Source organism: Monodelphis domestica, chromosome 4 (genome assembly GCF_027887165.1).
Source record: "Monodelphis domestica isolate mMonDom1 chromosome 4, mMonDom1.pri, whole genome shotgun sequence".
Classification (NCBI taxonomy): domain Eukaryota; kingdom Metazoa; phylum Chordata; class Mammalia; order Didelphimorphia; family Didelphidae; genus Monodelphis; species Monodelphis domestica.
This window is the reverse complement of record NC_077230.1, coordinates 376,667,575-376,693,886: the sequence shown is the minus strand read 5'-3', so window position 1 is coordinate 376,693,886 and position 26,312 is coordinate 376,667,575. Positions and strand designations below refer to the sequence as shown.

Here is a 26,312-nt window from a genome sequence, read left to right as displayed (position 1 = left end):
TTGATGCTGTCTATCAGAATTTTCATTTGGAGAGGGAGGTGCAGTCAGTAACAGCATTCCCTTCTCTGTTCAGGAGTATCACTTGTCAGCCTTTCTTCGTGAAAAGGGTGGAAGCACTCCATTCAGATACACTCCTCAGGAGAGAGAATGAACCACTGTCAGTGTCAAAACTGACTGTACAGAGTTTCAAAGTTAGAAGGGATTTTATTTTTTAATCCTGACCTTCTGTCTTAGAATCAATATGGCATATTAATTCCAAGGCAGAAGAGTGGTAAAGGCTAGGCAATGAGGTTTAAGTGACTTGTATAAGATCATATAGGTAGAAAGTGTCTGTGGCCAGATTTGAACCCAGGACCTCACATCTTTAGGCCTAGCTCTCAATCCACTGAGCCACTCATCTGTCTCATGGAAGAGACTTCAGTGGCCATCCATTCTTTACCCAAAGTCCTTCAGTTGGGGGGTGGGGTGGGGCAGGAAGCCATCATCTCCTAAGGTAGTTCTACTTTTGTATAGCTATAAGAGTTAGGAAGTTTTTCCTTATTTTGAAGCCTGAATTTGATTCTTTGAGACCCATTGCTTCTAATTCTACTCTACAAAGTTAGACAACAGTAAGTTTAAGTCCTCTTCCTTTTGACAGCCCTTTACATACTTACCTATCAAGTCTTAACCTTTTTTTTCTGTAGTATTCTCTCTTGTCTCTCTCTTTCCTCCTCAATTTTAGCACATTTAGGTGGTTTCTCTATGTATTTTTTAAACTACAAGTTTGAGAAGCTATAAGTTAGAAACTACTTGATCCCATTTCCTTCTGCTCTGATTATTGGGCTATCAGGGATCATGGATTTGCTTATGTTTCCAAACTCCAGGGCTTGTATACATTTGCCAGTCACCTTTCTTCTTTATTCCTCCCCTCATCTTCCAGGCTATTTTGTTATCAGTCATCAAATTAGTTAGCACTGGGACACACACACACACACACACACACACACACACACACACACACACACACACACACACACACACACACACACACACAAAGACAAAGACAAAGACAAAACAGTCCCTACTGTCAAGGAACTTAAATTTCAATGACGGAGACAACATGTACCTAAAAAATACCTATAGATGAAAGGTAGCTTTCTAGTTATTTGTTTTTTGTCATTATAAAAAGGTTAACTCTCTGTAGGAAAGATGCCTCCTTAACCCTTATTCTCTAAGTGAATTAGTTGAATTTCCCTCGTTAGAAAACCTGTTAACAAAGATAGATATAAGTAAATGTAATATATAAATTATATATATGTTAATATATAAAGTAAAAATGATATGCTATATACTTTTTAAATATATAAAGAGATATTCTATAAGATGTGGATTTCTTCTACACTATGCTTATACTTCATGAGATATTTCGCAAGATATGGTTTTCTGCCTCTCTCAGGATGGCCCCCATAGCCATGAAACCAGACCATGGGGCCCCTTGCTATCAGCCAGGGTCCTGTCCCAGCCTCACCTCTAAGGATCTACATCATAGATGTAGATGCCCCCTAAGCCACCAGTGTCCCTCTCCAGGCTGTGAGAATCTAACCTTCCCTACTTAGGCTGACTTTGTGAAAAGGACTATTTATTAATCAAAGCATTACTGTGTAGGATGTTGGTTATTATTTTAAAATGTATAACTGAGCCAAGGAAATGGCAGCTGCCATTTCCTCTTAGTCTTGTCCTCTTATCCAAGGAGATGCTTAATGGTGGTATGTGACTATCTCTGCAGACTGATGAGGGCAATGGTGACCTAGACCCTGGAGTCCTACTGACAGCTCAGACCATCACATCTGAGACCACAAGCAGTACTACCACAACTCAGATTACCAAGGTAAAGTACTAATACACAAAGTATGGCTGGTTATCTGCTGGACTGCTTAGTCAGCTGCTTTCTTACCACCACCACCACCACCCCAAAAAAAATCTTGGCCCTGACAAGGGGGTAAAGTCTTACCTTGCTCCCTTGTTTGAATTACTCCTCAAATTTCTGCTTCCTAGCTAGACGTTGAATACTGATTTTCCCAAAAGCAAACCCAAGTGCCCTGTAGGAGAAGGCAGTAGACAATGAGAGATCTCTTGCTGGTAGATTCAAGGAAACAATATAATGTAAATTTTTTGTGTGTGTTATATTTGTAATTTTAAAAACCTGTGTTCAGTCCCAGCTACTAAGCTTAAAGAAAATCCCTTTTCTTGGCCTCAGTTTCCTCAGCTATAAAATGAGAGTAATCATTGCACTACTTATCTTTAATATTTTGTCAGCCAGAAAACACTATCAATCAGTCAAATACTAATTGTTATAGTGCCTGGTACTGGAGATACAAGTTCCAAAAAAATGAAATAATTCCTACTCAAAATGAGCCTATATTTAAATAGAAAGGAAACAAGTATCTAGAAAAATAAATAAAAAGTTAACTATGTATATACACACACAGTTCTGGAAGAACTGTTGGAAAAGGTTTGCAATATTATACAGGAGCCAGCAACAAAAAAAAAATCCCAAAGAAAAAGAACAGCAAAGAAGCAAAATGGCTGTGTGATGAGGTTTTACAGATAGCTGAGGAAAGAGGAAAAGAGAAAAGAAAAGGAGTAAGATCTCCCTACTCAGTACAGAATTCCACAGAACAGCAAGGAGAGATAAGAAGGTTTTCTTAAGTAATGCAAAAAAAAATAGAAGAAAACAATAGAATGGGACAGATCCTTTCAAGAAAATTAGATACCTCAAGGGAACCTATCATATAAAAAAAAATGGGTGTGATAAAAGACAAAAATCATAGAGACTTAACAGAAGTAGGAGAGATTAAGAAGAGGTGGCAGAACAAATTCATAAGAACCATACAAATAAAAGATCTTGGCATCTGCAGGATTACCCAAAATGGACATACCATAGTAGAGAGTTCAGACAGACTAAAGCCTGTGTGTGGATCACAACAAAATGTGGCAAGCCCTCAAAGACATGGAAGTGCCAGGGCATCAAACTTTTCTCCTGAGGAACCTGTATGTGGGTCAAGAAGCAACAGTTAAACATGACACAAATGATTGGTTTGAGATTGGGAAAGGAGTATGACAAAGCTGCGTAGTGTCACCTTATTTAACCTATTGACAGAGTATATCATGTGAAATGCTAGGCTAGATGAATCAAAAGCCAAAATTAAGGCTGCCCAAAGAAATATCAACAATCTCAGACCTACAAACAATACCACTGATGGCAAGAAGGTGAAAAAGAATTAAGAAGCCTCTTAGTAAGGATGAAATAAGAGTGTAAAAGCTGGCTTGAAGCCTGACATTAAAAAAGCTAAGATCTTGGCAAGATCCTATCACTTCCTGGCAAATAGAGGGAGAAGAAATGGAAACAGTGTCAGATTTTATATTCTTGGGCTCAAAGATCACTGCAGATAGTGACTGCAGCCACAAAAAGAAAGCTGTGGTAAATCTGGACTGCATACTAAAAAGCAGAGAAATCACCTTGCTCTATATAGTCAGTGGTTTTTCCTGTAGAGCTACATGTCGCTGTGAGAGTTGGACTATAAGGAAAGTTGAGTGCTGAAGAATTGATGCTTTTGAATTGATATTGAAGCTGACTTTAGAGAGTCCCTCGGACAGCAAGGAGATCAAATCAGTCAGTACTGAAACTAATTCACATTATTCACTGGAACGTCATACATTGGCTACATAATGAGAAGACAGGATTCCCTGGAAGGACCCTACTTTTGGAAAAGATTGTAGATAAAAGGAGAAGAAATAAGAAAAAGAAACAATGAACATGAATTTGAGAGGACTTTGGGAGATAATTGAGGATAAAAGGATCTGGCGTGCTATGGCCCATGGGGTCATGAATTTAGACACAGCAATGATTGAACAATAATAGTAAGGTGAATGGGCATTGATAACTTCTGCAGTCTCTATCCTAGACAAGGCAGTCCTGGGCCTGCCTTCATACAGCTACCAACTTAATTCAGACCCTTAATATCTTTTGCCTGAATTGTTTTTAACAACTTTCTGAGCAGTTTTTCTGTTTCAAGTCTCTCTCTTCCTCATTCCAGTCTATCCTACAACATCCTGCCAAGAATAGGCATCTATTTGGTGTGTGGCAGGCTTCAAAATACACATTTGCTGAAGTAGGAATGCCCAATCCTGTGCTCTCATTAGAGCCTAGGGTTGCTTAGGCAGCAGGGCAGTGTTCCAGAATGGCTCTGCTGTTGTGCTTTCTTCTGGGAGAGGCCTCAGAAAAGTCTCATTTTAACAATCTATCCCATGTGGTCCTGCCCCTACTCTCACTCTTTTCCACCTTCTGCCCAATAAAGCTCCATTGTCCCTGAGAACAGGGTCCATAGAGCCAGCCTCCTTTGTGTGAAATTCTCTCAAAAAAGGTCCAGGATTTCAAGTCAGATTGATCCATAGACAAGGAGAGCTTGGAACAACCATGTCTGGGTCAGAAAAGAGATAGATCAGGTAGGGTGGCTAGGACAGGGAGGAGACAGAACTGCCCAACTATGTCTTCATTTTTCTTTTCTCTCCAGTAAGAAGGAGCTTTTGGGCTGGGAAAAAAAAAAACAAAGATTATTAGGGGGAACTATATCTTTGGGCTCTGAGAAAACTAGTAGATGTGATGCTGAGTAGCGTCTCAGTGCCCTCATCATTTAATCCCGAACCTTTTAGAACAACACTTGGAATGACAGAAACTATGTGCCAAGTACTGGGCAAAAGGAAGCAGAGCCCCCATGGCTCCCTTCCCTATCAGGATGACTTCTCAAACCAAAAACTCCTCTGGGGCCCTACTCAGGTCTGTGTAGTTGTATCTCCCTAAGGTCAAGAAGTGCCTTGCCTATATTTGTATCCTCCTTACTGAGAATCATCCTTCTGACATTTGGACCTGTGCTTAATGAATGCTTTTCATGAATTCTTTTATTCAGTGTTCAGCTATCTGGTTAGAGCTCCAACTCCATCCCTTTCCAGACTGCTGGGTTTAGGTGCTTAAGGACTCTGAGCTTCAATTTCTTCATCTGTAAAATGAGAATGATTCTACTTGTCTATGATGGAATTGTGATAGTCTTACATTGTTTGCCTCACAGGGTTGTAGTGAGTAAAGAGCTTTGTACTATATAAATATCAGCTATTGTTTTCTTTTCACATTGCCCTTTTAAAACTCAGTCCAAAATATGTCGACAGAGCAAAGTAAAACTAGCCCACCTATTTTAGGCAGCTCAGTGCCCAGTGAATGGTGTTGGGCTTGGAGTCAGGAAGAAAACCCGAGTTCAAATTCTACTTCAGATTCTAGCTTCATCTCCATCTGCCTTAGTTTACTTATCTATAGAATGGGAATAATAAAAATCCCTACCTTCAGGTATTTCTGTGAGGGTGAAATAAGATAATAGATGTAAAGAATCACTTTGCCAACCTTAAAGCACTCTAGATTATCCTGATTTGAGGACCACCTCTCCATCAGTTATATACAGGCATATCTATATAGATATAGATATGGGGGGGGGGGGCAGGCCTGTCCACATCCTTCATTTTATAGGGAAGGCAGATGAGCCCCAGGGAGGGGAAATTTGGGCCTGGACCTCAAGAGTCCTGACTCTAAGACCCTCTTCTTGCCTCTTTTATGGTAGCTTTTCTTAATCACAGAAATTGAGAAAATAATATGAATGGAGAAAGGAAAAGGATTTTTGTATTGAAGACTTCAGGGATCCAAGGATCTACACTTATAATCTTGGAGAAAGGGATAAAAATACAGATTCAATTGCTAAGCAGCAGCAGATTTAAAGTCCCCCCTTTTTTTTTTGCCTTTATGACCCCTAATAACCATTTTTTCTTTGATTTTAGACTGTAAAAGGTGGGATCTCAGAAACCCGGATTGAAAAAAGAATTGTAATCACAGGAGATGCCGACATTGATCATGATCAGGTAGGAGAGGTAAAGAACCAGTGGGGAGAGAATCCCCTAATTAGGAATCAATCAAGCAGTAAGCATCTATTAAGAACCTACCATATGCCAGGCACTCTTCTAAAGTCTGTGGAAAACAAGGCTATGGGTATTTCAGGATACAAGAGCAAAAATGTAGGCCCTGTTCTAAAAGATTAATATAGTTGTGGGTACAAATATCTGATCTTGCCCTCCCTCTATTCCTGTCATTTGTTAGTTTGGTGAAAATAACATAAGCATAACAAAGCTATAAAAGGAAGACCATTTAATTCCATAAGCATGCTTTTGATGCACACTCCAAGAGCCATATGTAGTAAACAACTGGCATTCAGAAAATTCATATTGCTGATATTTGTTAAGGCAACTTTGTGTGAAGTGTGCTTGTATTGTATATTTTTGCCATGAAACAATGAAAAAGGTGTAGTGAAAAAGCACTAGGTAGGGTGCTTCTATTCTAACTCACTGTAACCTTGGGACAGTTACTTTGTGTCACTGGTTCTCATTTCCTCCTTTTTAAATAAAAGGCTTTCCAGCTCTGGCATTGTGTGATAAACATGTGATTTTCTTGCTTTTGGGCAACTAGAGACTAAAAGGTCAGAATTATTATTACTGTTTGTATCAGCTAAGCCAAGTCAGTGCTATACAGCCTAGAAAGGTGGAGAAACAACTTATTTTTGCCTCAAGCATCATCAAACAGGATTACCAAATCTCTAATTCCATATCCTTTCTTTCTTGAGGATGATATTATTCAGAAAGCCTTTTAAAAATAAAACAAAACCAAACCTGAACTGCTAGGCTAGAAGCAGATTTGAGATAAAAAGTTAAGGATGTGTAATTGAAAGGACCCAGAAACCAGGATGGTAAACCAAGGGAGAGGACTTAGCTTCTTGCCCCCAAGGAATCTGTTAAGCCATCTCACTGTTCTTCCTCTTTCAGTCACTGGGAAGGCAGCAGTCAAGCAGTAGTAAAACAAAACATATCTGACAGGAGATAATATAGCCTGGTTACTCAGTCCCACCTCTGGGGAGAAGGGGAGACGATTTCACGTATGAACCTCTCTGAGTGTTAGGAAGTTTTTCTTTTATATCTAGCCCAAATCATGTTCCCTGTAACTTCTGCCTGTTAGCCCTAATTCTGCCCTCTAGGGCTGAGTGAAACAAATCTAACCTTCCCTTTATATAGTAGTTCTAAGATATTTGAAGATAGCTGCCTTTCTCCCTGATGCCACTAAATCTTTTCTACTTCTTGTGTAACAGCTCCATTTACTCCAGTTAGTCTACAGATAGTGTAGTTTTGAGTACTCTCAGCATCCTGATTGTCCTACTCTTAATTGTTGTTGTTGTTCAGTCGTTTCTGACTTTCCGTGACCCCATTTGGGCTTTTCTTGGCAAAGATACCAGTTGTGGTTTGCCATTTGCTTCTCTGGCTTATTTGACAGATGAAGAAACTGAGGCATACAGGGTGAAATGACTTGCCCAGGATTACCCAGCTAGTAAGTTTCTGAGACCAGATTTGAACTCGGGAAGAAGCCCAGCTTTCTATGCACCATGGAGCCACCTAGCTGCCCTACTCTTAATTCATTCCAGCTCTCATATATTTCCTAAAATGTGGTGCCTCAAACTAGATGCTGTATCCTACTGTACCTACTGTGTATCCAATCTTTTGCTAAGTGCCACGAGAGACCCAATTCCTCTAAATTCTAGTTCCTTTCCGCTTTTGATTATTTCCCATTTATCTTGTATATATTGTATATCTTGTAAGTACATAGTTATTTGCATGTTGTCTCCTCACTAGATTATGAGCTTCTTGCGGACAGAGACTGTCTTTTGCCTCTCTTTGTATCCCTAGTACTTAGCACAGAGCCCGAGACATAGTAGGTACTTGATAAATGTTTACTGACTCACCAAGAAGTTAAAATATGGTCCCTGATCTCAAGCTGCTGAGTTTAGTTAGGGAGACATAAGCTCTCTTCTGAACTCCAGTCCCCTACCTTACAAAATTCTAACTGGATGTCTGCCTTGATCAGTATCTTTAAATTCAGCATAAACAAACCGGAACATGTATTTTCCTGCAAATTGCCACTTCTACAAAGCTTTCTTATTTCTGTTGAGAGCCCCCTTCTATCCTCTCAGGCACCAAGATCAATACCCTGGGAGTTAACAACTCTCCTCTCTCACCCCCTCCATTAATTGAGTTGACCCCCATTCTATTCTCAAGGCTAAAGCTCTAGTTCAGCCCTTCATTACCTCATCCTTGGAGTTCCTTCATTAGCTCCTTCTTCCAGTCTCTTCCTCTCTAATCCATCCTCCTTATAACCCATCTAAATAACCTGACAGATCTGACCCTGTGACTCCTCTGCCCACAGACCTTGTTTGATTTCCTGTTGCTTCCAGGATAAACATCATCTTTCCAACCTGGCATCAAAAGCCCATTATACTTGGTTTTCCTCTTATGTGCTAGCCAAAGGTTCCTGCTGCCTTTCCAGGCTTTTTATACTTTTCTCACCAGATTCCATTCCAGCTAAGCTGACCTTCATGTACATTCCTTTCACCCAGCACTCCATCCATGCCTTTGCATTGCCTGGCCTCCAGGCCCAGAGTGCCCTATCCTGTCGCCTCTACTTCTTGATTTCCTTGACTTCCTTCAAGCCTCAGCTCAAATCCCACTCTCTGCAGGATGCCCATCCTGGTCTTCCTCACTGCTGGGGCCTTTCCCTCTGAGATTACCTTCTGGATCCCCTGTAGAGATCTTGTATGTACCTATTAACTTACATGTTGCCTTGAATTAGATGGTGATCTCCTAAAGGGCAGAGACTGTTTTTGTCTTCTTTGTATCCCAGGTGCTCAGCCCAGGGCTTGTCAAATAGCACGCACCTAATAGCATGCTTATTGGCTGAGTTCTTCACTCTCTACCTCAGTCTCTCAGAATCCCTATCTTCCTTCATGGCCCCCCAGTTCATAGGCCACGAAGTCAGTCTTTCTGTTCCTCCAGTTGGGAATGTTCTCTGCTTCCACCAAATTATCTTGTACTTGTCCAAGTCAGTGTTGTATTCCCTAGTAAAGTATAAGCACCTTGAGGGCTGAGACCACACCTTCTACTTGTGCCCTTAATCTATGAGTTTGGCCCCTTAGTCAGTCGGCCTCTATCTCTCTCCCTTAATCTCTCTTTCCCTAATGACTTCTTCCCTGCTGCCTATGTGTATGTCTGTGTCTACCTCCACATCTTACATTCATTCCATCTATATGACTATGACATATGAGTTGGACCCTCATCACTTCTAACCCAAATTATTATAATAGCATGCTAATTGGTCTGCATACTTCCAATCTATATATCTCTCTATCTGTTTCTAACTCTTTCCCTCCTTCCCTTCTTGCTTTCTTCTCCAGGCCTTCTTTTAAGTGACTACTAATCTTTCTAAAGCGCAATCCAACCATGCCATTACCCTCCTCAAAAATCTTCAGTGGCTCCCTATTACCTTGAGGATCAGACACAAAACCTCTCATTCTGGCTCCTACAATTTGACTCCAACTTGGTAGCTTTAGTTGGTTTTACTCCTTGTTCTCTACATTCTTGCCACAATGGACCACTGGGTGTTTTATTTTCTTGGTGTTTTGTTTCTTCCCTCCATTTCTTTCTGTAGGCTGTCCTCATTCCTAGAATAGAATTTCTTCTCATTCTTAGGACCTCTAGCTTCTTTCAAAGCTTAGCTTAGGTGCTGCCCCCATACACAAAGCCTTCCTGTTCCCCCACTCCTCTCAGCTGCTAGTTCTCTCTCCCTTATCAGATGAGCTTTTATTAGCTTGTCCATGTACATGTTCTATCCCCCAGAAGAATGCAGATTCCTTGAGAATTATGACTCCCCCCCCCCCTTTTTTTGCCTTGGTATCCCCAGTGTCTAATCCAGCATATAGTAGGTGCTTGTCAAATGTTGCCTGAACTGAATGGAGCATTTAGGGTACAGATAAATGCTAGATTGTAATATCCAAACTCAATTCTTCTTGCCTTAAGAGAATTACCTCACTGAAAGAAAGAGTGGTCCAAAAAAGGGTTAGGATTTATGAAGATAGTGCTTAAGCTGGGCTCTGAAATTCTGGAGAGTTTGTATTGGAGAAAGGCTGGGGGAATAGCAAGATGAGTTGGCCAGAGGTGAAACAGGAACAAGACTTCTGAGCCCATGATTGAGCTTTGGGCAATAGGTTTTCATCCAGTGCCATGTCTCATCTGTTTCCCTTCTCATTTTCTATTTGACCTTCTTGTTTTCTATCACTCAAGAATGCAGTGATGTACATATGAAAGCCTTTACAATAATCAAAGGAAAATGCAGGGGTGAAGGGAAGCAATGGGGTTTCCCCCCATAATTAGTGAAAGTTCATTGTGTCATCTTTCTGTTTTCTCCTGTAGCTTCTTATAGCTTTTCTGATCTGCTCTTGACTCCATCTTCATATGGTCAGGTTCTTTCCCATTAGGTTTGCATCCCTTCCTAGATTCCTCACTCAACTCCTGCAACAGAGTACCTCTGCCTTGTGTTTTTTTTTTTCATTCTGCTGCCCCATACATATGAAAATCATAAGAATCTGCATGAAAAAGGATTTCACAGGTCATCTGAGCCAGTTCATACCTGAGTAGGAGCCACCTGTGCATTATTCCCTATAAGTTATCATCCATCTTAAAAGCTCTCTGGGGATGGGAAACTCACCTACTTCTTCCTCCAGCCTGTTATCTTTTTGAGCTGTTAATGCAGCTCAAATGCAGCCTTCTTCCCTTTAGCCTCACATGCTCTATAAATCCTCTCAGGAGCACTTAGTGAGGAAGGAAGGGTCCCCTCTTCCTTCTCTCCCCACTCCTAAAAGCAATCTTATCTTCTTACTTGTTAGTGTTCTCTAGTCTGGAACTTGATTTTCATCTCCTCTGACCTAATCAGCTTAGATTAGTGTACTTTCTGCCCTGGACTTGTTAGACCTTCAGGGAAGAATAAGGGATTGCCTTTACCATAAAGATGCTGTTATAAATCCATTTTCTTCCCTTGTAAATTGGTCCAGCTGCTTTCTTTTTTAATTACTTCAACTATCTCTCTTAGGTCCTCGTTCAGGCAATCAAAGAAGCTAAGGAGCAGCACCCTGACATGTCAGTGACCAAGGTCGTGGTCCATCAGGAGACTGAGATTGCCGAGGAGTAACTCAGGTAAGAAGGCATCCCTGACAGATCCTCACAATATCATTTAGGAAGATGAGGGCTTAACCTGCACCTAGTAGTGTTTATCACCATTGCCTACTGGTAGTAGTCTGTCCAGCATGGGTGAACCAGCCAGAAGAGCCCCCATTCCAAAAAGAAGGCCGCATGGGACATCAGGAGGTGTAGACAAAACTTAGTGTGGCTAAAGGAAGTGGGGATAGGAGAGGAGAGGAGAGGAGAGGAGAGGAGAGGAGAGGAGAGGAGAGGAGAGGAGAGGATAGGAGAGGAGAGGAGAGGAAAACTTATTTTTAACTCTAGTTTGGGAGCCTTGAAGTCAGATTCAAATCTTCTTAGTCTTCCTCTCCTGGAATAGTAGAAAGAACACTGTATGAGAAGACTGGGCTCCAGCTTGTCTGTGAGACCTTGGGAAAATCATGAACTTCAGGTTAGTATCTGATAAGTGAAATAATAAAGGTAAAGTCCTTGGCTACCTACCCTTAAAATGCTATAGGAGTGTAAACTATTATGTCTGTAAAGTGGGGAGAGTAAGTTACTGATTTTATAGGAGTGTTCCAAGAACTATAGAAATCATTCAAGTTGAATACTTTATAGACAGGGAAGAATCTATTAAATGCTGCCCTTTTATTATTATTTTTTAAAACCCTGAACTTCCATCTTGGAGTCAATATTGTGTATTGGCTCCAAGGCAGAAGAGTGGTAAGGGCTAGGCAATGGGGGTCAAGTGACTTGCCCAGGGTCACACAGCTGGGAAGTGTCTAAGGTCAAATTTGAACCTAGGACCTCCCATCTCCAGGCCTGGCTCTCAATCTACTGAGCTACCCAGCTGCCCCCTAAATGCTTCCCTTTTAAATCTCTTCAAAGATCTGGAAATTTTCATGGACTTCATGCTCTCTTTGAGTCTATAGTACAACATGGCAGCCAAAGAAAAACTTAATCTTAGGCTACATGATAAGGAACATAGTGCCAGAACATCTCTTCCAGCTTGCCTGGTGGTACCACACTTAGGCAACTGTGTTCAATTCTGGCCCCTATATTTTGGGAAGAATAGTAACAATTTAGAGAGTATCTAAAAGAGGGTGACCAAAATTGCACAGAAGGATCAATTGAAGTAACTGTGTGGGGGTGGGGGGTGGGGGGATGTGTTCACATGGAGGTGGGGCTAGACTTGTTCTGCTTGCCTCCTTTTGTCAGAATGTCTTTAGATAATTGAAATGCTAAATTGTAATTTGAGGATAGTAAAAGTAGAAGCAATATTTTTTCTTATCCAAATTCATTGACCCCTTGGGAACCTATAGGCCCCAAATTAAAAACCCTTCAACTGGATGGCCTTTCAAGTTCAGAGATTCTGGGACTTCTAGCTCTAAAATTTGCCATCTGCAACCTACTCTATTTGTAAGTGGAAACCTAGCATTAGAACAAGAGCAATAAGCTAGGTTGGCTTTCTCCCTTGTCTCTCTTTGATCTGCCTTTCTTTTTTCTTCCAGGAATCTCACCTCACTCCTTTTCTAGTCTTGGAGAAAACTACCCGAACAAAAATGAAACTTCGTTCAACATTCAGACTTTGGACTTTCGAGATTTTTCCAAAATCACTGAAAATTCATCTTCCTTTGCATTTGGAACTCATGATGTGGGATTCTTCTAGGTGCCACTGAGCCTTTGCCATAGCTTTTTCTAGATTGTGATGCCAGAAACTGCCCAGCTTTTTACTCTATGGACTGTTTTTTAGCTAAGCGGTGGTGATTTTTTTCAGGGTGGCTTGCACTCCTCACTTTTTCATACCAGTTTTTGACCCCAGGCACTGACCATTCCATGGGCTTTGCTGCCCAAAAGAACCTCATCCATTGTGCTGGAGGAGAAAGCCAGATTATTCATCTCTGTACTTTATCGCACCCTGTTGGTGACAGATAGAGCTACAAAAACCAGCTCTTCCCCACCCCCCACCCCCACCCTACCCCCAGAGCCAGTGAGTTCATTTCATCTGCCTGATTGAAGTCTGGGGTAGTAGAGGCATTTCCCCAGTGCCTGATTGGAAGGGTGTTCCTTTGAGAATTATGGGCAGAAAGCCAAACGCACACCATAACGGGCAGAGACCTCGGCTGCGAATGTAGTGTTTTTCTAACACTTTTTTTAAAAAGCTATTTCAGTAGCTGTTTAGAGCAAAGAAACTGGAACTTACTTCAAACATATGATACTGTGAATTATCAAGCACATTCATGGAACTGTCACCCACCTCCTTAACCTTTTAGCCCCTTCAGGAACAGCCTTTCTCCCCCAACACAACACATCAAATTTATGGACAGGAATATTGAAACCACAGCTGCTGACCACTCAGGTGGACTGTGCAGTATCTACCCAGCAAGGATGATCAGCAGATACATCAAAAAAATGCTTGTCCTACCTAATGGCTTCAGGAGGGACTATGGGGAGGCTTAATGAGGTGTGAGAGTAAGTCTCTGTTTCTGACCATGTGCTGCTCTCCTATAGGAGAGTGGTGGAATTGGCCTTGAAATGTCAGGTTCTGCCAAGAAGCATTCCTGGGGAAGCTTCACTGATCCAGAGGTATCAGAGCAGCCAGACCTGGACCTTCTTTTCTTCCCCCTAGTGTCTACCAAGAGGTTTCTCCCTAAACCTAGGCCCTTGTGGGCCTGGGACCTTTGTCTCCTTTTCCAGGGTTGTAGCATGACCTGGGAATCAGAGCATGTCTTTCTTCCATAAGCTTGACTATTTTCTACTTGAGTTTGAGGTTTTCTGGATTTGATTTTGAAGTGTTAGAACTAATGTCCTCAGGAGTCAGGATTGCAGTGTTTCCCATGCCTCCCTGGGGGCACCTGCCTACCCTAGCTCAGGGCTATGGCCCTGAGGGGTTCAGGATTTTCTCTCTGGTCCTCTTATTGGCCTGCTTTTGTAGTCCTGGACACATTTTCCCAAACTGAAAGTCCTAAACTAGAGCAGGAAAGAAGTAAAGGCTTCCTAGGGTGAGGACAACGTAAGCTGCAAGAGGCAAGAAAGTAAGCAGTTTGTCCAAGCTACGTAGTACCATCAAGCAACTGACTTATGTCAGCCACCTCCTTCCCTCAGATTGCCATGCTGTGCCTGTCCCTGCCCTAGAGCCAGTAGACCAGGAGATGCCACCCAAGGCCATGAGCATCCAGTTACTTTGGAACTGATCTCAGTGGAAGAAAAAAAGAGTGGACTTCAGGGAGCTTGAGGTTAATGTGTTCTTTGGAGAAGGTCAGCCCCCCACATGGTGCTTAGTCACAAAGGCCACCCCAGAAATGGAGCTGATGAAGCCACAGCTACAGGTGGAGAATGGGTTATGAGCCATGCTTTGTAATAGCAAATCCCAGAATTGCTGGGGAGCAAACATGTCCTTTGTCACATAGGAAACTACTCTAAAGTGACTGAATGAGGGGGCAGCTGGGTGGCTCAGTGGACTGAGAGCCAGGCCTAGAGATGGGAGGTCCTAGGTTCAAATTTGACCTTAGACACTTCCCAGCTGTGTGACCCTGGGCAAGTCACTTGACCCCCATTGCCTAGCCCTTACCACTCTTCTGCCTTGGAGCCAATACACAGTATTGACTCCAAGATGGAAGGTCAGGGTTTTAGAAAAAATTAAAAAAAAAATAAAGTGATTGAATGACTCCCTGTCAGCCCAACACCATAAGGCATCTCTCTACAGAGGGCAGCCAGTGCCCGCTATCTTCACATAGAAAGCAAGTCTTGAGAATGTTAGTAAATGTGCCAGTGAGGTTCAGAAAGCAAGAATGAGAAGGACCACAGCTTCCTGAAAAGCTGGCCCAGAGCAGTGGTAAGATCTGGCTTTTAGAGCACTAATGTGGTAGGCCTGGGTCTTTATCCCAGTGGTTCACCACTTGGCTCACAAGTGGCTTATTTGCTGTGTGGCCTTCATTCAGTGTTCCTCTCTTCTGTCCGCCTCAGTTTCCTCCAGACATAATGGTATGTAGCATTCCCTCTCCCAAAACCTCCTTCTTTCCTTCCTGCAACCTTAACCCCAAATAGATTTTTCTCTGCCTATTGTATTTCAAGTAAGAAAAGGACCAGATGAAAAGAAGGCTTAGGCCCCACCCAGGGCTGAGAGGAGACATTTAGAGCAGGAGGACCCCAAATTCGGATGTGTCCTCCAGAGGCTTATCCATACCCCCAGGTTTAGTGACTTGGCAGGAACTTTACCAAAGTGACTCAGACACAACACAGACAACTTTCTCTACAGTTTTATTCTCTTCCACCCAAGGTGAGACTGCAGGGATGGATCTGCCGCCCCCCCCCCCCCAGCCCCCCAGCCACACGCCAGCAGGAGCATCTGTTTACAGCATCTTAGGCTGCTCAGCATCCAGGGCAGTTGGGTGGGAGTGCAGGGCGGGAGAGGAGAGACTTGTCAAGCTCCCAGCACTGGCCGATTTCCTCTCTCCAGACCCAATTCCACCAACTTGATCTAATCTAGGTTTGGTTTCTACAAATCAGTTTCAGGTGTATTATTTTAGTTGCAAAGAAAGAAATGAAGGTTTGTAAATTAAAAACAAAAACTCACAATGATGAATTGTATTGAATAGCTGTTTACATTTCTTGATGAAGTAGGAGCTATGGCAGCAGAATCGAAATGGGAAAATCCTTAGATTGAATTAAGTGATGATTGGATCTGCTATTTGGGATTTTAGTGAGAGGCAGGGTAGGTTGTGATAGTGTTTAGACATTCTGGGTCCGTCTTGCTGCTTGTATTACTTTTTCAATAAATTTTCAAACAAAGACTTGGTCTCTTGTTTCCTATGGGGACTAGCAAAAATGGAATGGTGGGAAGGGGACCCAAATCTGGCCCTGGTTCTGGGTCCTGATGCCAAGAAGGCGGCCTCCAAGTGAGTCGTAAAGGATTTCTGAGAAGCGGCCACTATTCCAGGCCAACTGGAACTAGGCCCCAGTAGAACGGGGAGGTGCTTCCTTGGGGGAGGGGGTTGGGCTCGGAGGGGCAGAGCTCAGAGATTAGGGCTAGTGTGGCTACAGCGGTCCTTAGAGCTGAGGGGTGGGGGTGGGGGGCAACCTGAGGAAGAGGCTTGGGGTCTGGGCCTGTTTCCCTAAAGTACATCAGTTCCCTGCAAGGACAGAAAGCAGGAGGCAGCCTGATGGCTCCCGAACTCCTAGACCCTAGCAGCAACCCCTGAACCGCAGTGCTTGTCTCGGTTCTCCGCAACCCCCACCCTAACTCGGGGCTCAGCCCAGGGCTCTGGCTTGGCTTGGGCAGGCAGCTTCGCAGGTGACCAAGGCCAATGGGGCCAGCAGGAAGAACTTGCTAGTTTCAAGTCCGGCCCCTTCCCGAAATTCATTCTCCAGCATTGCTACAGGCCTGGAGCAGCCGCTGGTCTGGCTTCGGGCTCTCCTTGCCAAGTCAGACCCAGGACATCCTGGGGTATGCAGAACAATCGATGGCAGCCCCGGGGCGAGCTCAAGGGCTAGATGGCAGCTCCAGCGTCGGGCAGACGCTGTGATGGGATCCCGACACCTCAGTCTTACTCACACCACGCTGGGCACACACTGCCGGTTGGTAGAAGTATGAGCTTGGAGCCCTTCAGACCCGAGCCCCTAAGTCCCCACCGCCGTCCAGTTTGGTATAACCGCCCAGGTTGAGCAGGTCCAGGCGGGGCCAGCTGCGGTGTGCGCGATCGCGGCTGGACGGCGTGCCCAGCATCACCTCTCCTCGACCCAAGTCAAGAGATTTGGAGTGTCCTGCAAGAACCTGCGGCTGCACAGCGATGACCACGTGTCCCAACCTGCCCCGGGGGCTCCAGGGTGGGGAGGGCTCCCCCCGCGGCCCGGGGGCCCTCAGCGACCACCTGGTGAGCGGTGGGGCTGGCAGGGCCGGCCTCAGACTCGGGGGTTCCGAACGAAGGCTCCGCACGGACAGGGCGGGGGAAGCGCCCCGACGGGGCGAGAAGTCTCTCCTCTCGGGCGGCCAGGCCCCCCCGGGTGGCAGGGCAGTCCTGGATTGGCAGTCCCAGGCAGGGCTATCGGGAGGTCGCAGTGCCTGGGCCCGCAATGCCCCTTGGCGGAGCCGTCGGGTCTCTAAGTCACGATTTTCGTAGAGCAGCGTGTTGGCGCAGATGAAGATGAAGAGCCCAACGCCCATGACCACGGGTCCCAGGAGCCTCAGCTTTTCGGAAGGGCCCGGGGGACGGCTCGACCGTCGTAGCTCCGCCGGCGCTGTGGCATTGGCCGCACGGGCCCCCAGCGTCCCCGAGCGGTGGGGCCAGTAGCCCGCCACGGCCACGGCCATGCCCACCAACACCACGAGCGCCCCCAGTGCCGCGAAGGCCCCCGACGGCGAGCGCAGCCGCAACCGAGCCCGCAGCCCCAGCAGCTCAGGCTGGGAGCAGCGGCGACGGCCCAGGCGCCGGCGGCGGCCCAGGCGGCGTAGGGCTCGGGCTGGGGCCGAAGGCAGACCGGGGGACTCCGGGCTCTGTGCCTCCCCGCGGGCTCCGGGGCTCCCTGCGGTCATTGTCCCGTCGTCAGGGCGCTCTGCAGAGAGAGAAGGAGCGTCAGCCGACGGGGCCCGGACGCCCGGGTTTGGAGCCCTGGCCCCAGTCTCTCCAGGGAGGACGGGGAGCTGCTCTCAGGGCCCTCTTGGAGAACCTTTCCCGGCGCCCCCGGATTCTCCGGGGCTGCAGGCGGGGAGCCGCCCCCGCCCGGGTTTTCCGCAGCGAAGCTCCGAGCCAGGGAGACGCGGCGGGAGCCAGAGTTGGCCGGGCCGGCGGAGAGGCTGAGGGCAGGGGGGCCGCAACACTCTCTCCGCCCCATCCGGAAGCTTCCCAGACCCGGGGCCAGATCGTACTGACTCCGGCCGCCCCCTCCTCACCCCAGCCCCCACCCCCCGACTCCTCGCTGGGCTGCGCGGGGGCAGGGGCCCGAAGTGTCCGCAGCAGCAGATTCTCTACGGGTGAGTACGGCCCCGCCTCCCCTACCCCCACCCCCACCCCCACCTCCAGCGCACGTGGCTCCCGGGGCCCCGCGGGAGGGAGAACTTTGGGGGCTCTCCTCCTCACCCCCTGCCCACCCGTAACCTAGCCCGGCAAACCTGGTTGGCCAGGGCAAGGGCCCGCATATCTCCGTTCCGGGCGGGGTGGGGTGGATATTTGGGAGGACCAGTCCCTACGATCTCCTCCACCCCCAGCCTCCTTCCAAACCAATCCTCGGGCAGAACTAAAGCTGGATGGAGTAGGAGAGGTGGTGGGGAGAGCGTTTACCCAGCTCGAGCCCAGGTACTTGGAGGGAGAAGCCGAGGACGTAAGGAGAGAAATCTACAAATTCTGGGGGCTGCAAGGTAGGCTCCCCCCTTCCTCCCTCCCCCGAGGAGGCAATGAGCTAGTTAAGATGATCCGAGGAAGCCTGGCTTGCCCCTGGGCTGGAGCTCGGCTCTGCAAACAACCATCTGTGTGTGTGTGTGTGAGTGAGCGTGAGTACTATGGAGAGACTGCAGGGGAAGGGAACGGGAACTGGGACCTGAGCTCCGAAACCTTGGGAGAGGGAGAAAGGCTGGGGGACCTCGGTGCCAGCCCGGCCTAGCTCCTCCTCCCCCCTCCCCCCTCCCCCGGCCTCTCCGGGACACTTCCCCACATTGCAGTGTTTCCAATTCAGGCTCCTTCTCGATGAATCATCTCCCCTCTTCCTGCCTCCCCGGCCTCCTTTCTTCCACTCCTCACCCCCTCCCCTCCCCCGGCCCTCAGGCTTCAGGGCTGTCCCGCCTGCCCTGTCCCCGTCCCCTTCCTCCCCCTATCATGGACTATCCCGATCCTGCCGCTGACAGCTGTCATCTCCGGTAGAGTCAGCCCTGCCCTGCGGAGTACATCTCAGGCTGGGAAGGAAGCATCCTGGGGTGGGAGTGGGGGGTAGGGAATAGCCCCATCTCTGCCCCCCTCACGCTGCACTGGGGGCAGGAAGGAGAGTGGGAAGGAACTGGGGGCTCCGGGAGAACTGGGAAAGCGGACCCTCCCCACCCAACATCTCCTGCATTTCTGGGCTGCAGAAGGCGGTGGGTGGGCCGAGTGTCCAGAAGGATCAACATCCTTCACGCCCTCACGCGGGCTTTTCTTCCTACCCCGCGGAAGTGTGGGCACCCGTTAATGCCTCTTGCTAACTTGGGGTTTGGAGGGAGTCGCTCCTTCAAACACACACCCACCACCACCGCCGGCCAGTGATGGCTGGACAATTCAGGCCACCCCAGGGAGCCGCGGAACACCCTCCCCCGCCCCCCCCCCCCCCAACTTAAGGTGGAAACCCTAACAGAAATCATCTTTGTGGTGGCGGAGGAAAAGGAAAGGCCAGTCAGCGCGAGAAGTGGAGGCAGAGCCAAGTGTTCTGCCCTGCTTTGTGCAGGACTCTCTGCACTAACTGCCCTCCTAAGAACTTCATCCAGGAGGCCATGTCTGGGAGTCTAGGAGGAGACCGAGGCCTGGCCCTGGACTCGGAGGAGCCCAGCTCCTCCGAACGTGGAAGAGCATCTCTGTGTCGGTCCTCCCCCTTCTCTCCCCCAAGAATGGAAAGTCTAGGGAGGCCGGAACAGGCGTTTACCCCTCCCCCGGGTCCCGTGTGGACCCGGACCCCCAGCAAAGTCAAGGCAGACCGAGAGAGGAGAGAGTCAGGGCAGCGGGGCAGACGGGGGACAGGGGGGGGCACAGGGGCCATAGGGTCGGCTACAGGGCCTCCGCCCACAGTCCGGGCCCTCCCCCCAGCTCAGCCGACGTGGGCGGGTCCCGCGTTTGCCCCGATCAGTCCGGAATAGCGGCAGCATAATAGCATGTGAGGCCAGGAGTCCGAGACACTCGGAAAAGTTGTGCGAGACAGCCCGGGGCGAACCTGGCAAGGCCAGGAGGAGCTGGGGCGGGGGGACTGGCGCCCAGACAAGGTCACGGGCTCCTCTGGGTGATGGGGGAGGGGGGCGACGCTTGGGGCCCGGCCGGGCTGGGCCCGAGAGGAGGGAAAGGGGCAAAGTTTAACAAAGGGCCCGGGAAGTTTGGGAAGTCTGGAGGCTGGGGGCCTGGTTTGGGCGGCTGGATGCTTCGGCCCCGGGCTCCCCTCCCCGCGTCGGGCGCCTCCCTCTGGGGGGTGGGAAGGAGGAATCACGGGGGGCCTTCGTTAGCCCGCCCCCGCCCACTGTCGACTCACCTGGTCAGGCGGGCTCCTCCCGCTCGGGTCCGGTTGCCTCGCTCCCCTCCCGCCGCGGCTCCATAGCCGACTCTCGGGCCTCTCAGAACCGCTGCCCCCAACCCCCAGCGGCCCATGGACTCCGCCTCCTGTCTGCCCCGTCCCCCCCAGCTCCAGCTCCGCCTCCGCCTCCCCATCCCCACCCCCAGTCCCGCCAAGCCCCGAGCCCGCCGCGGCCTCACCTCTCCTTCCCAACCTCTCCAGCCCCCTCGGAGATAGTCCTAGGAATCTCCCCGCGTTGGGGCAACCCTGGCTCTCGGGACACCCCGGGGCTAGGCCAGCGGCGCATTCAGCATTTCCCGGGCTTCAGATCTGGAGCGGGGTGCAGGGTGGGGGTGTCCTTGATGTGCCGTCAGGGCGGCGGACTCCCTTGACCAGAACATCCCTGGAGGCAGATTGGAGGGAGGATGCAAAAGGGGCTTCTCTCCCCCATCCCCCAAATGTTGGGAAGGGGGGGACCCGGTGTCAGAACGCACGTGCAGTCCCTGCAGGGGTCCCAGGATTCCTCTGGGGAACACTTTCTCCCCTCCCCCAGGCCTTCGGAAAGAGGGTGGGTAGTGCAGTGGTGAGAGGAGTGCGTGGGAAGTAGGTAAGAACTATTCCTAGCGCTGCTTCTGCCTCGGAGCTGCCAAGGCCGAGGGGGGCCCCAGGCCCAAAGAGAGGGGGCCTGGCAGACCTAAGGAACAGGTGGGCTTGGGGGCCAGAGGCCCAGCCATGGATCCGCTTGCTGGCTGGCTCCTCCGGTGAGCCTGGCTAAAGCGGGGATCACTTCATTCCTCCCCAAGTGGAAGCGGCTCACCCACTCGGGTCAACTTTGGCAGACCCTGGAACTGGCAGGAAAGCTAATGGGCCTCCCAGGTCTTAGCTGGGCCTCTGCCTCCTCACTGGCCACCCTTAGCCTTTCTTAGTCCAACCGTGCCCCTCCCCAAGCAGCCCCGCCCCGCCCCTCTCTGAACCCCTTAGGGAGACAGAGGGTCAGAGCTTTCAAGCTGAAAAGGAATTTACAAGAAGTCATCCCAGCCCACGACTTCATTTTCCAAATGAGAAAGCTGAGATCTGGAGAGGCGAAGTGACTTGTCCAAGGATGCACCAGCCGAGTAGAAGAGCCAGGATTCGAATTTGCATTTTTTGACTTAAAATGTTGCAATTATTGCTACCTCAAAGGGACTTCTTTGACTAAAGACAGAGAGTAGGGGCCCAACGGGGAAGGGTCTAGTGATGGAGAGGATGTCTCCGTGCTGTTCTGATTCAATCTGGGAGGCTTCCTGGAGGAGGTGAGATATCGGGAACCATCTGAATATCCAGGGTTTACAAGGACTAACCCAGGCTATCCCTGGATACTTCTTACAGACTCCCTTCATATAAACACCATTTCTTAATCACATTCTCTGTGCTGTCCGGAGAGTCTGTAAATATATCCCCTTTCTGTCCCCAGCCTCGTTCTATCGCCTGTGACAGTGGAGTTGGGGCCAAAACCCCAAACCCCCAGATAATTCACCTAAAAGCGAGTTAGCTCCGAGCCCTCCCAGGCGAGCTTCAGAGGAGCCTGCAGACCGCACGTGGAGCTGGCAGTCCCCCTGGCCTCCCCCAGAGGTGCCACTGGTCTTGGTTCTAATTGGTCCCCAGAGCATTGAACTGACAATGGAAGGGGAGGCCACCACACCTCCCAGGGATCTCTCTTTGGAGAGCCTGGACCCCAGAAAGCCGGAGTGGGCTGGGCTAGACAGCCAGCTCTGAGGCTGAAGGCTGCCCCCCCCCCCCTCCCCAGTCCCCATTCTGGCTGCCAGAGACCCTGAGCTTCTCCCTTTCTCCCTGCCTGCCTGGAGTGTTCTCTGCATTAGGGAAGGGCATTTCTGCCCCGGGAGCTCTCTACAATGGAAGCTGCAGGTCTGGAAGAGAGAGGAGCGGGTTAGAGAAGATAAAGGGGTGCTGGCCTAGGGTGGGCAGGCAGGCACTCTGGATCCCCCATTCCTGAAGGCTTGTGGGGAGAGTTTCCAGGGCTGTGAACTCATGAGAAAACCTCAACCCCTTGAATTGACTCCACCACTCAGTTGTCTTCTGCTCTTCCCCCAATTCCCTTGAAGCTCTAAAGTTGGGGAGCAAAGATGAGAGACTGAAGACCGATGAGCCACCCCTTCGCCCCTCCAACCACGGGCCTCCCCAGACTGCCAAGAGATCCATGACATGGGAAAGGTTAAGCCTCTCCCTGTCCTAGATCACAAAATGCACCAGGGGAATCCTGAGGAATCTCCAGGTCCACCTGGACCCTCTGCTTCTTTTTACAGAGTGCAGCTTCGGTGCAGGGAGGGAAAGGAACGTGTCCCAGATGACACAAGGAACTTCTGGCCAAGCCAGGAAGGGAAACTGGGGTCAAATCGTGACCCCTTACTGGTGGGATGTTGGACGTTGTTGTCCCATCCCTCTCTGAGCCTCAGTTTCCTTATCTGTAAAAGAGGGACTTAGGAAGTGGAGCTGGAATTCCCTTTCGGCTCTAAAAGAGGGGATTTATTGGGGTGGGGGGAGGCTCAAAGCCAGTGAGATGGGGACCCAAGACCCTTGGGCCGCCCCCTTCCTCCAGCCCGGGGGATGGGGCAGTTTCCCTTGTCTTGAGCTCCTGCCCTGCACCTTTTTTCCTTTTGCTCGCCTCCGCCTGTTCTTTAGCGCCGTCCCCCTCCCCCCTAATCCCAAGAGGGAAGAAGGAGGAAGGGGAGGGGGCACAGGAATGCAGAGGCAGCCCCGGCGGGCTCTGAGCCCAGTTTCCATGATGCGGGGCTGGGGGCGGGGAGAAGGGGGCGGGGGCTCGGGAGGGAGCGGAGCCTCCAAAGCGGGAAGCCTGGGAGCAGCACGTCGGAGCCTGGCCGGGGGGTCGATGGGTGGGAGGGGGGCGCGCAGGAGGCTAGTGAGCCTCGAGCTCGGCTTGCGGAGGGCCATCCTTGCGCAGCTGCAGGAAGCGTCCAGGGGGCAGACCAGAGTGTGGCGGCACAGCGGAGCCCTCTGAGCGCAGGACAATGTGTCCAAGCACGGACCCTCCTGCTGCCCTCCCGGCCCAGGGCCGAGTGACCAGGAGGGGGCATTTCCGCCGCTCGCCTTCAGTTTGGGGCTGCGTGTGGAAGGATTCCGGCTCTTGAGCCAGGAGTTCTAGCCCCCTCCCCCGCGTGTGGCCTCCGCGCGGCTCGCCCCTCCGCGGTCTCAGGTGGAGCCCGCTGTGGGCCTTGGCCCTGCCCTACCCCTCGAGAAGGCCGGCCCGCGGCGGGTCTAGCGGACTCCATCCCCGGGGACCTTCCCTCCAGAGAAAGGCTGTGGCGGGGAGTTACACCCATTGGCTTGCGGTGAAGCCGGAGTCCGAGGCGGGCTGGCGGGCCCCTCCCTGCCTCCGTAGGAGTCCAGAGGAAAGTTTTCCCCCAAAGTGACTTTGCCGGGGAAGCTGGGCCGGCGGGGCCCCCCAGAGAGGGAGGGAGGGAAGGGAAAGGAGGCGGCTGAGAGCGGAGCCGGGAGACCCAGAAAGGTTTCAATTAGCAGCTGCAGGGAATGGAAAATAGTCTGATGTTGTTATGTAAGTGGCCTCATTGGGGTGGGGGGGCACGATAAGAAGCTTCAGCTCCAGGGGCCAGAGGACTCCAGGGCGGGGACCCAGAGCCTAGACCATGCCGGGAGGATGGAGACCAAGCCTGGGAGGCAGGGGGTGGGCGCTGGAAGGGAGAGGATTTAGGGGATCTGGATGGAGAGCGGAGGAGAGGTGGGGGCCCAGAGCTCGCCACAGGCCCGGGCTGTTTTGAGGCTGAGGAGAAAGACCTCCAGGCCGATCAGAAGAGGGAGCCCCCCAAATCTGGATGCATTGTGGGTGCTGAGATTGCCCTCAGTGGGAGGGAGAGGCTTCTGTTTCTCCCACTGTCACCCTGACCCAAGCCCTGTGCCTCAAATGTCCAAGCACTTTTCTCCCAGAATTCAATGCCAGAAGGCAGCTCCTGGGCGCAGGGCACCAATGAGGACCTCTCCTCCGGCAAGCCACCTCTGAACGGGGCAGGTCCTCCACTCCTATGTGTTGTAGGCCAGAGGAAGGGAGCCGAAGTGCTGGGGAGGAGGAGGAGGGCAGGACGGGATGCCTGAGAGAGAGGAGGAGAAAGCCCCGAGCCAAGGGGGCAGCCCAGAATGAGGAGGGGGCTAGACAGCTAGAAAGAACCTGGCAGAGCCTCGATCTAGCCCAGGGGAAATGAGGACCGAGCGAAGAAGCCCTGTGGTGGGCACATTGACTTGGTTTTAGATTGTCCTCTTCTCCGCCCGTTTCAGTGTATTTTCACTTATTTGGCTAAATCTTTCCGGTTGCATTTTCTTCTTTTATTTCTTTCCCAATTGCATTTTAGTCTGGTTCAGGCTTGCGTTTGGACCCTCTTCCGGGGCCTCACAAAGACTCCAGAGAGGGGAAGGAGCTGCGTCTCCAGCACAGTCTCTGTGCTGGGACTTTGCATTCTGACTCTGGAGAAAGCTTGCCCGGGGCGTGGAAGAACCATTTCCACCTCAGTGTTCCGGGGTTCTGTGATCCCCATTGTCTCCGCCCCCCCCCCCCAGCTGGCAAAGCCCTTGGGTCTGGGTTACTGCCGTAGTGCTGCCCAGAACACGGTCCTCCTGGTGGTTCATTTTTTAAGAGAATCCCGAAGCCCAAATCATCCCCCCAGTAGAACCAGGAATCCAGCCCCGATTTGTAGGATTGGCCCATCTCTGGGCCGTTGAGGCTGAAAAGGGGAGGCAGCTTTCTAAGGAGCCCAGGAAGTCAGGTGGCTCCGCTGTGGACTTCCTGGCCACTCCGGACGGAGACCTGCCGCCATTTACACACACGGCCCAGCGCCTCGAGCTGGGGGTCTTGGCTCTACCGCGCGCTGGCTGTGTGAGCTGGGATAAAGCCGGGCCCGGTTCTTGCTGGGCCGGATCTTCTGAGCTGTACAAGCAGGGCTCTGGAATCATTCCTACGAACCCTTCGAGCTTGGAGGCTCTCCTCGGAGAACAGGCCTGACATCCTCTGTTCCAAGAGCCTCTCCGCGGTACCAGTCTGGGTTCCAAGGCCTCCTCCCCTGTCCCAGCTCTGCCAGGCCCCCTTCTCAGGCACAGCCCCCTCGGCCCTCCGGTCTTCGTTCCCAGGGATGCCCCTGCCCAGGCTGGCATTCCGGGTTCTCGGGACGCCAGGACCTGAGCTCCCTCCGAGGTTCTTTCAGTCTCCATCAGAGGCTCCCAGCGGGTTTCCTCGGCTTTAGGGAGGCCCGTTCTGGGGCACCGTAGGCAGGCTGGCTGGGAGGAGGAAGCCCTCAGAGTGGCGGCGGAGCCCGGCTTTGCCCCCCTGCCTCCGGGGACGCGGAGGCCCTGCTGTGGCCCGGCACCTCGGGAGAGGCATGTCAAGTCCTTCATCATCACCAGGACGGCCCTTGCGGGGAAGCAGCCTCCGTCCCTTTAGGAGGAAGAGCACGGCCGTCCTCCGCTCCAGCCCTGGCTGAACCTCTCCTTCTCCGCCTGGATTCCCCCCAAGCAAGACTGTGGAGCTCCTAAAGTAAACTCCTGCGATGGCCTGTCAGAAGCACTAAGGCTGATGGGCCCCCGTGACTCACTGTCTGGCCAGCAGCTTCCTGCGGCTGCGGGGAGGCCGAGGACGTGCCCCCCCCGAGGGGGAGGGGCCGCGGCCCGAACTGACCCGTGTGACCCGGAGCGGCGAGCTCTCAGGGCTGGGGTCTCGGCTTCTACCTCTGGGCTTGCCCTGTGGGAGCCCCGGGGGCTTCTGGGAGCCGACCTCTGGCGCCCTTTCAGCCGTCCCAAGCGCCCGTGGGCCCAGCGGCCTCAGCAGGAGACGCCCCAGGCTCGCCCGTCCCTTCCGCTCAGCCTTCCTGGGCCGGCTCGGGCTGACTCTCCCAGGCAGGCCTCCTGAGCCTCAGGTCAAAGGGAGCCAAAGCCGCGGCCGCCGCTCCTGG

The 26,312-nt window shown here is 50.6% G+C and overlaps 2 protein-coding genes across 21 annotated transcripts in view; one reads left to right on the top strand and one right to left on the bottom strand.

Moving 5' to 3' along the window:
* Window positions 1–15,920, top strand: part of EPB41 (erythrocyte membrane protein band 4.1) — a 216,212-nt gene extending 200,292 nt beyond the window's left edge. For all 20 annotated transcript variants that reach the window (XM_056795407.1, XM_056795391.1, XM_056795405.1 and 17 more), the window contains 4 exons: window positions 1,766–1,867; window positions 5,860–5,940; window positions 11,039–11,142; window positions 12,639–15,920. In XM_056795407.1, the coding sequence (XP_056651385.1) occupies window positions 1,766–1,867; window positions 5,860–5,940; window positions 11,039–11,137 (282 nt within the window). In that variant the 3' untranslated portion in view covers window positions 11,138–11,142; window positions 12,639–15,920. The remainder of the gene's footprint in view (window positions 1–1,765; window positions 1,868–5,859; window positions 5,941–11,038; window positions 11,143–12,638) is intronic.
* TMEM200B (transmembrane protein 200B) lies at window positions 15,375–20,445 on the bottom strand. Its single transcript, XM_007491505.3, has 2 exons — window positions 20,323–20,445; window positions 15,375–17,679 (listed from the first exon to the last, which is right to left on the bottom strand). Exon 2 carries the CDS (start codon window positions 17,657–17,659, stop codon window positions 16,733–16,735), a length of 927 nt encoding a protein of 308 aa, XP_007491567.1. The 5' UTR covers window positions 17,660–17,679; window positions 20,323–20,445; the 3' UTR covers window positions 15,375–16,732.
* Between the last annotated feature and the right edge of the window lie 5,867 nt (window positions 20,446–26,312).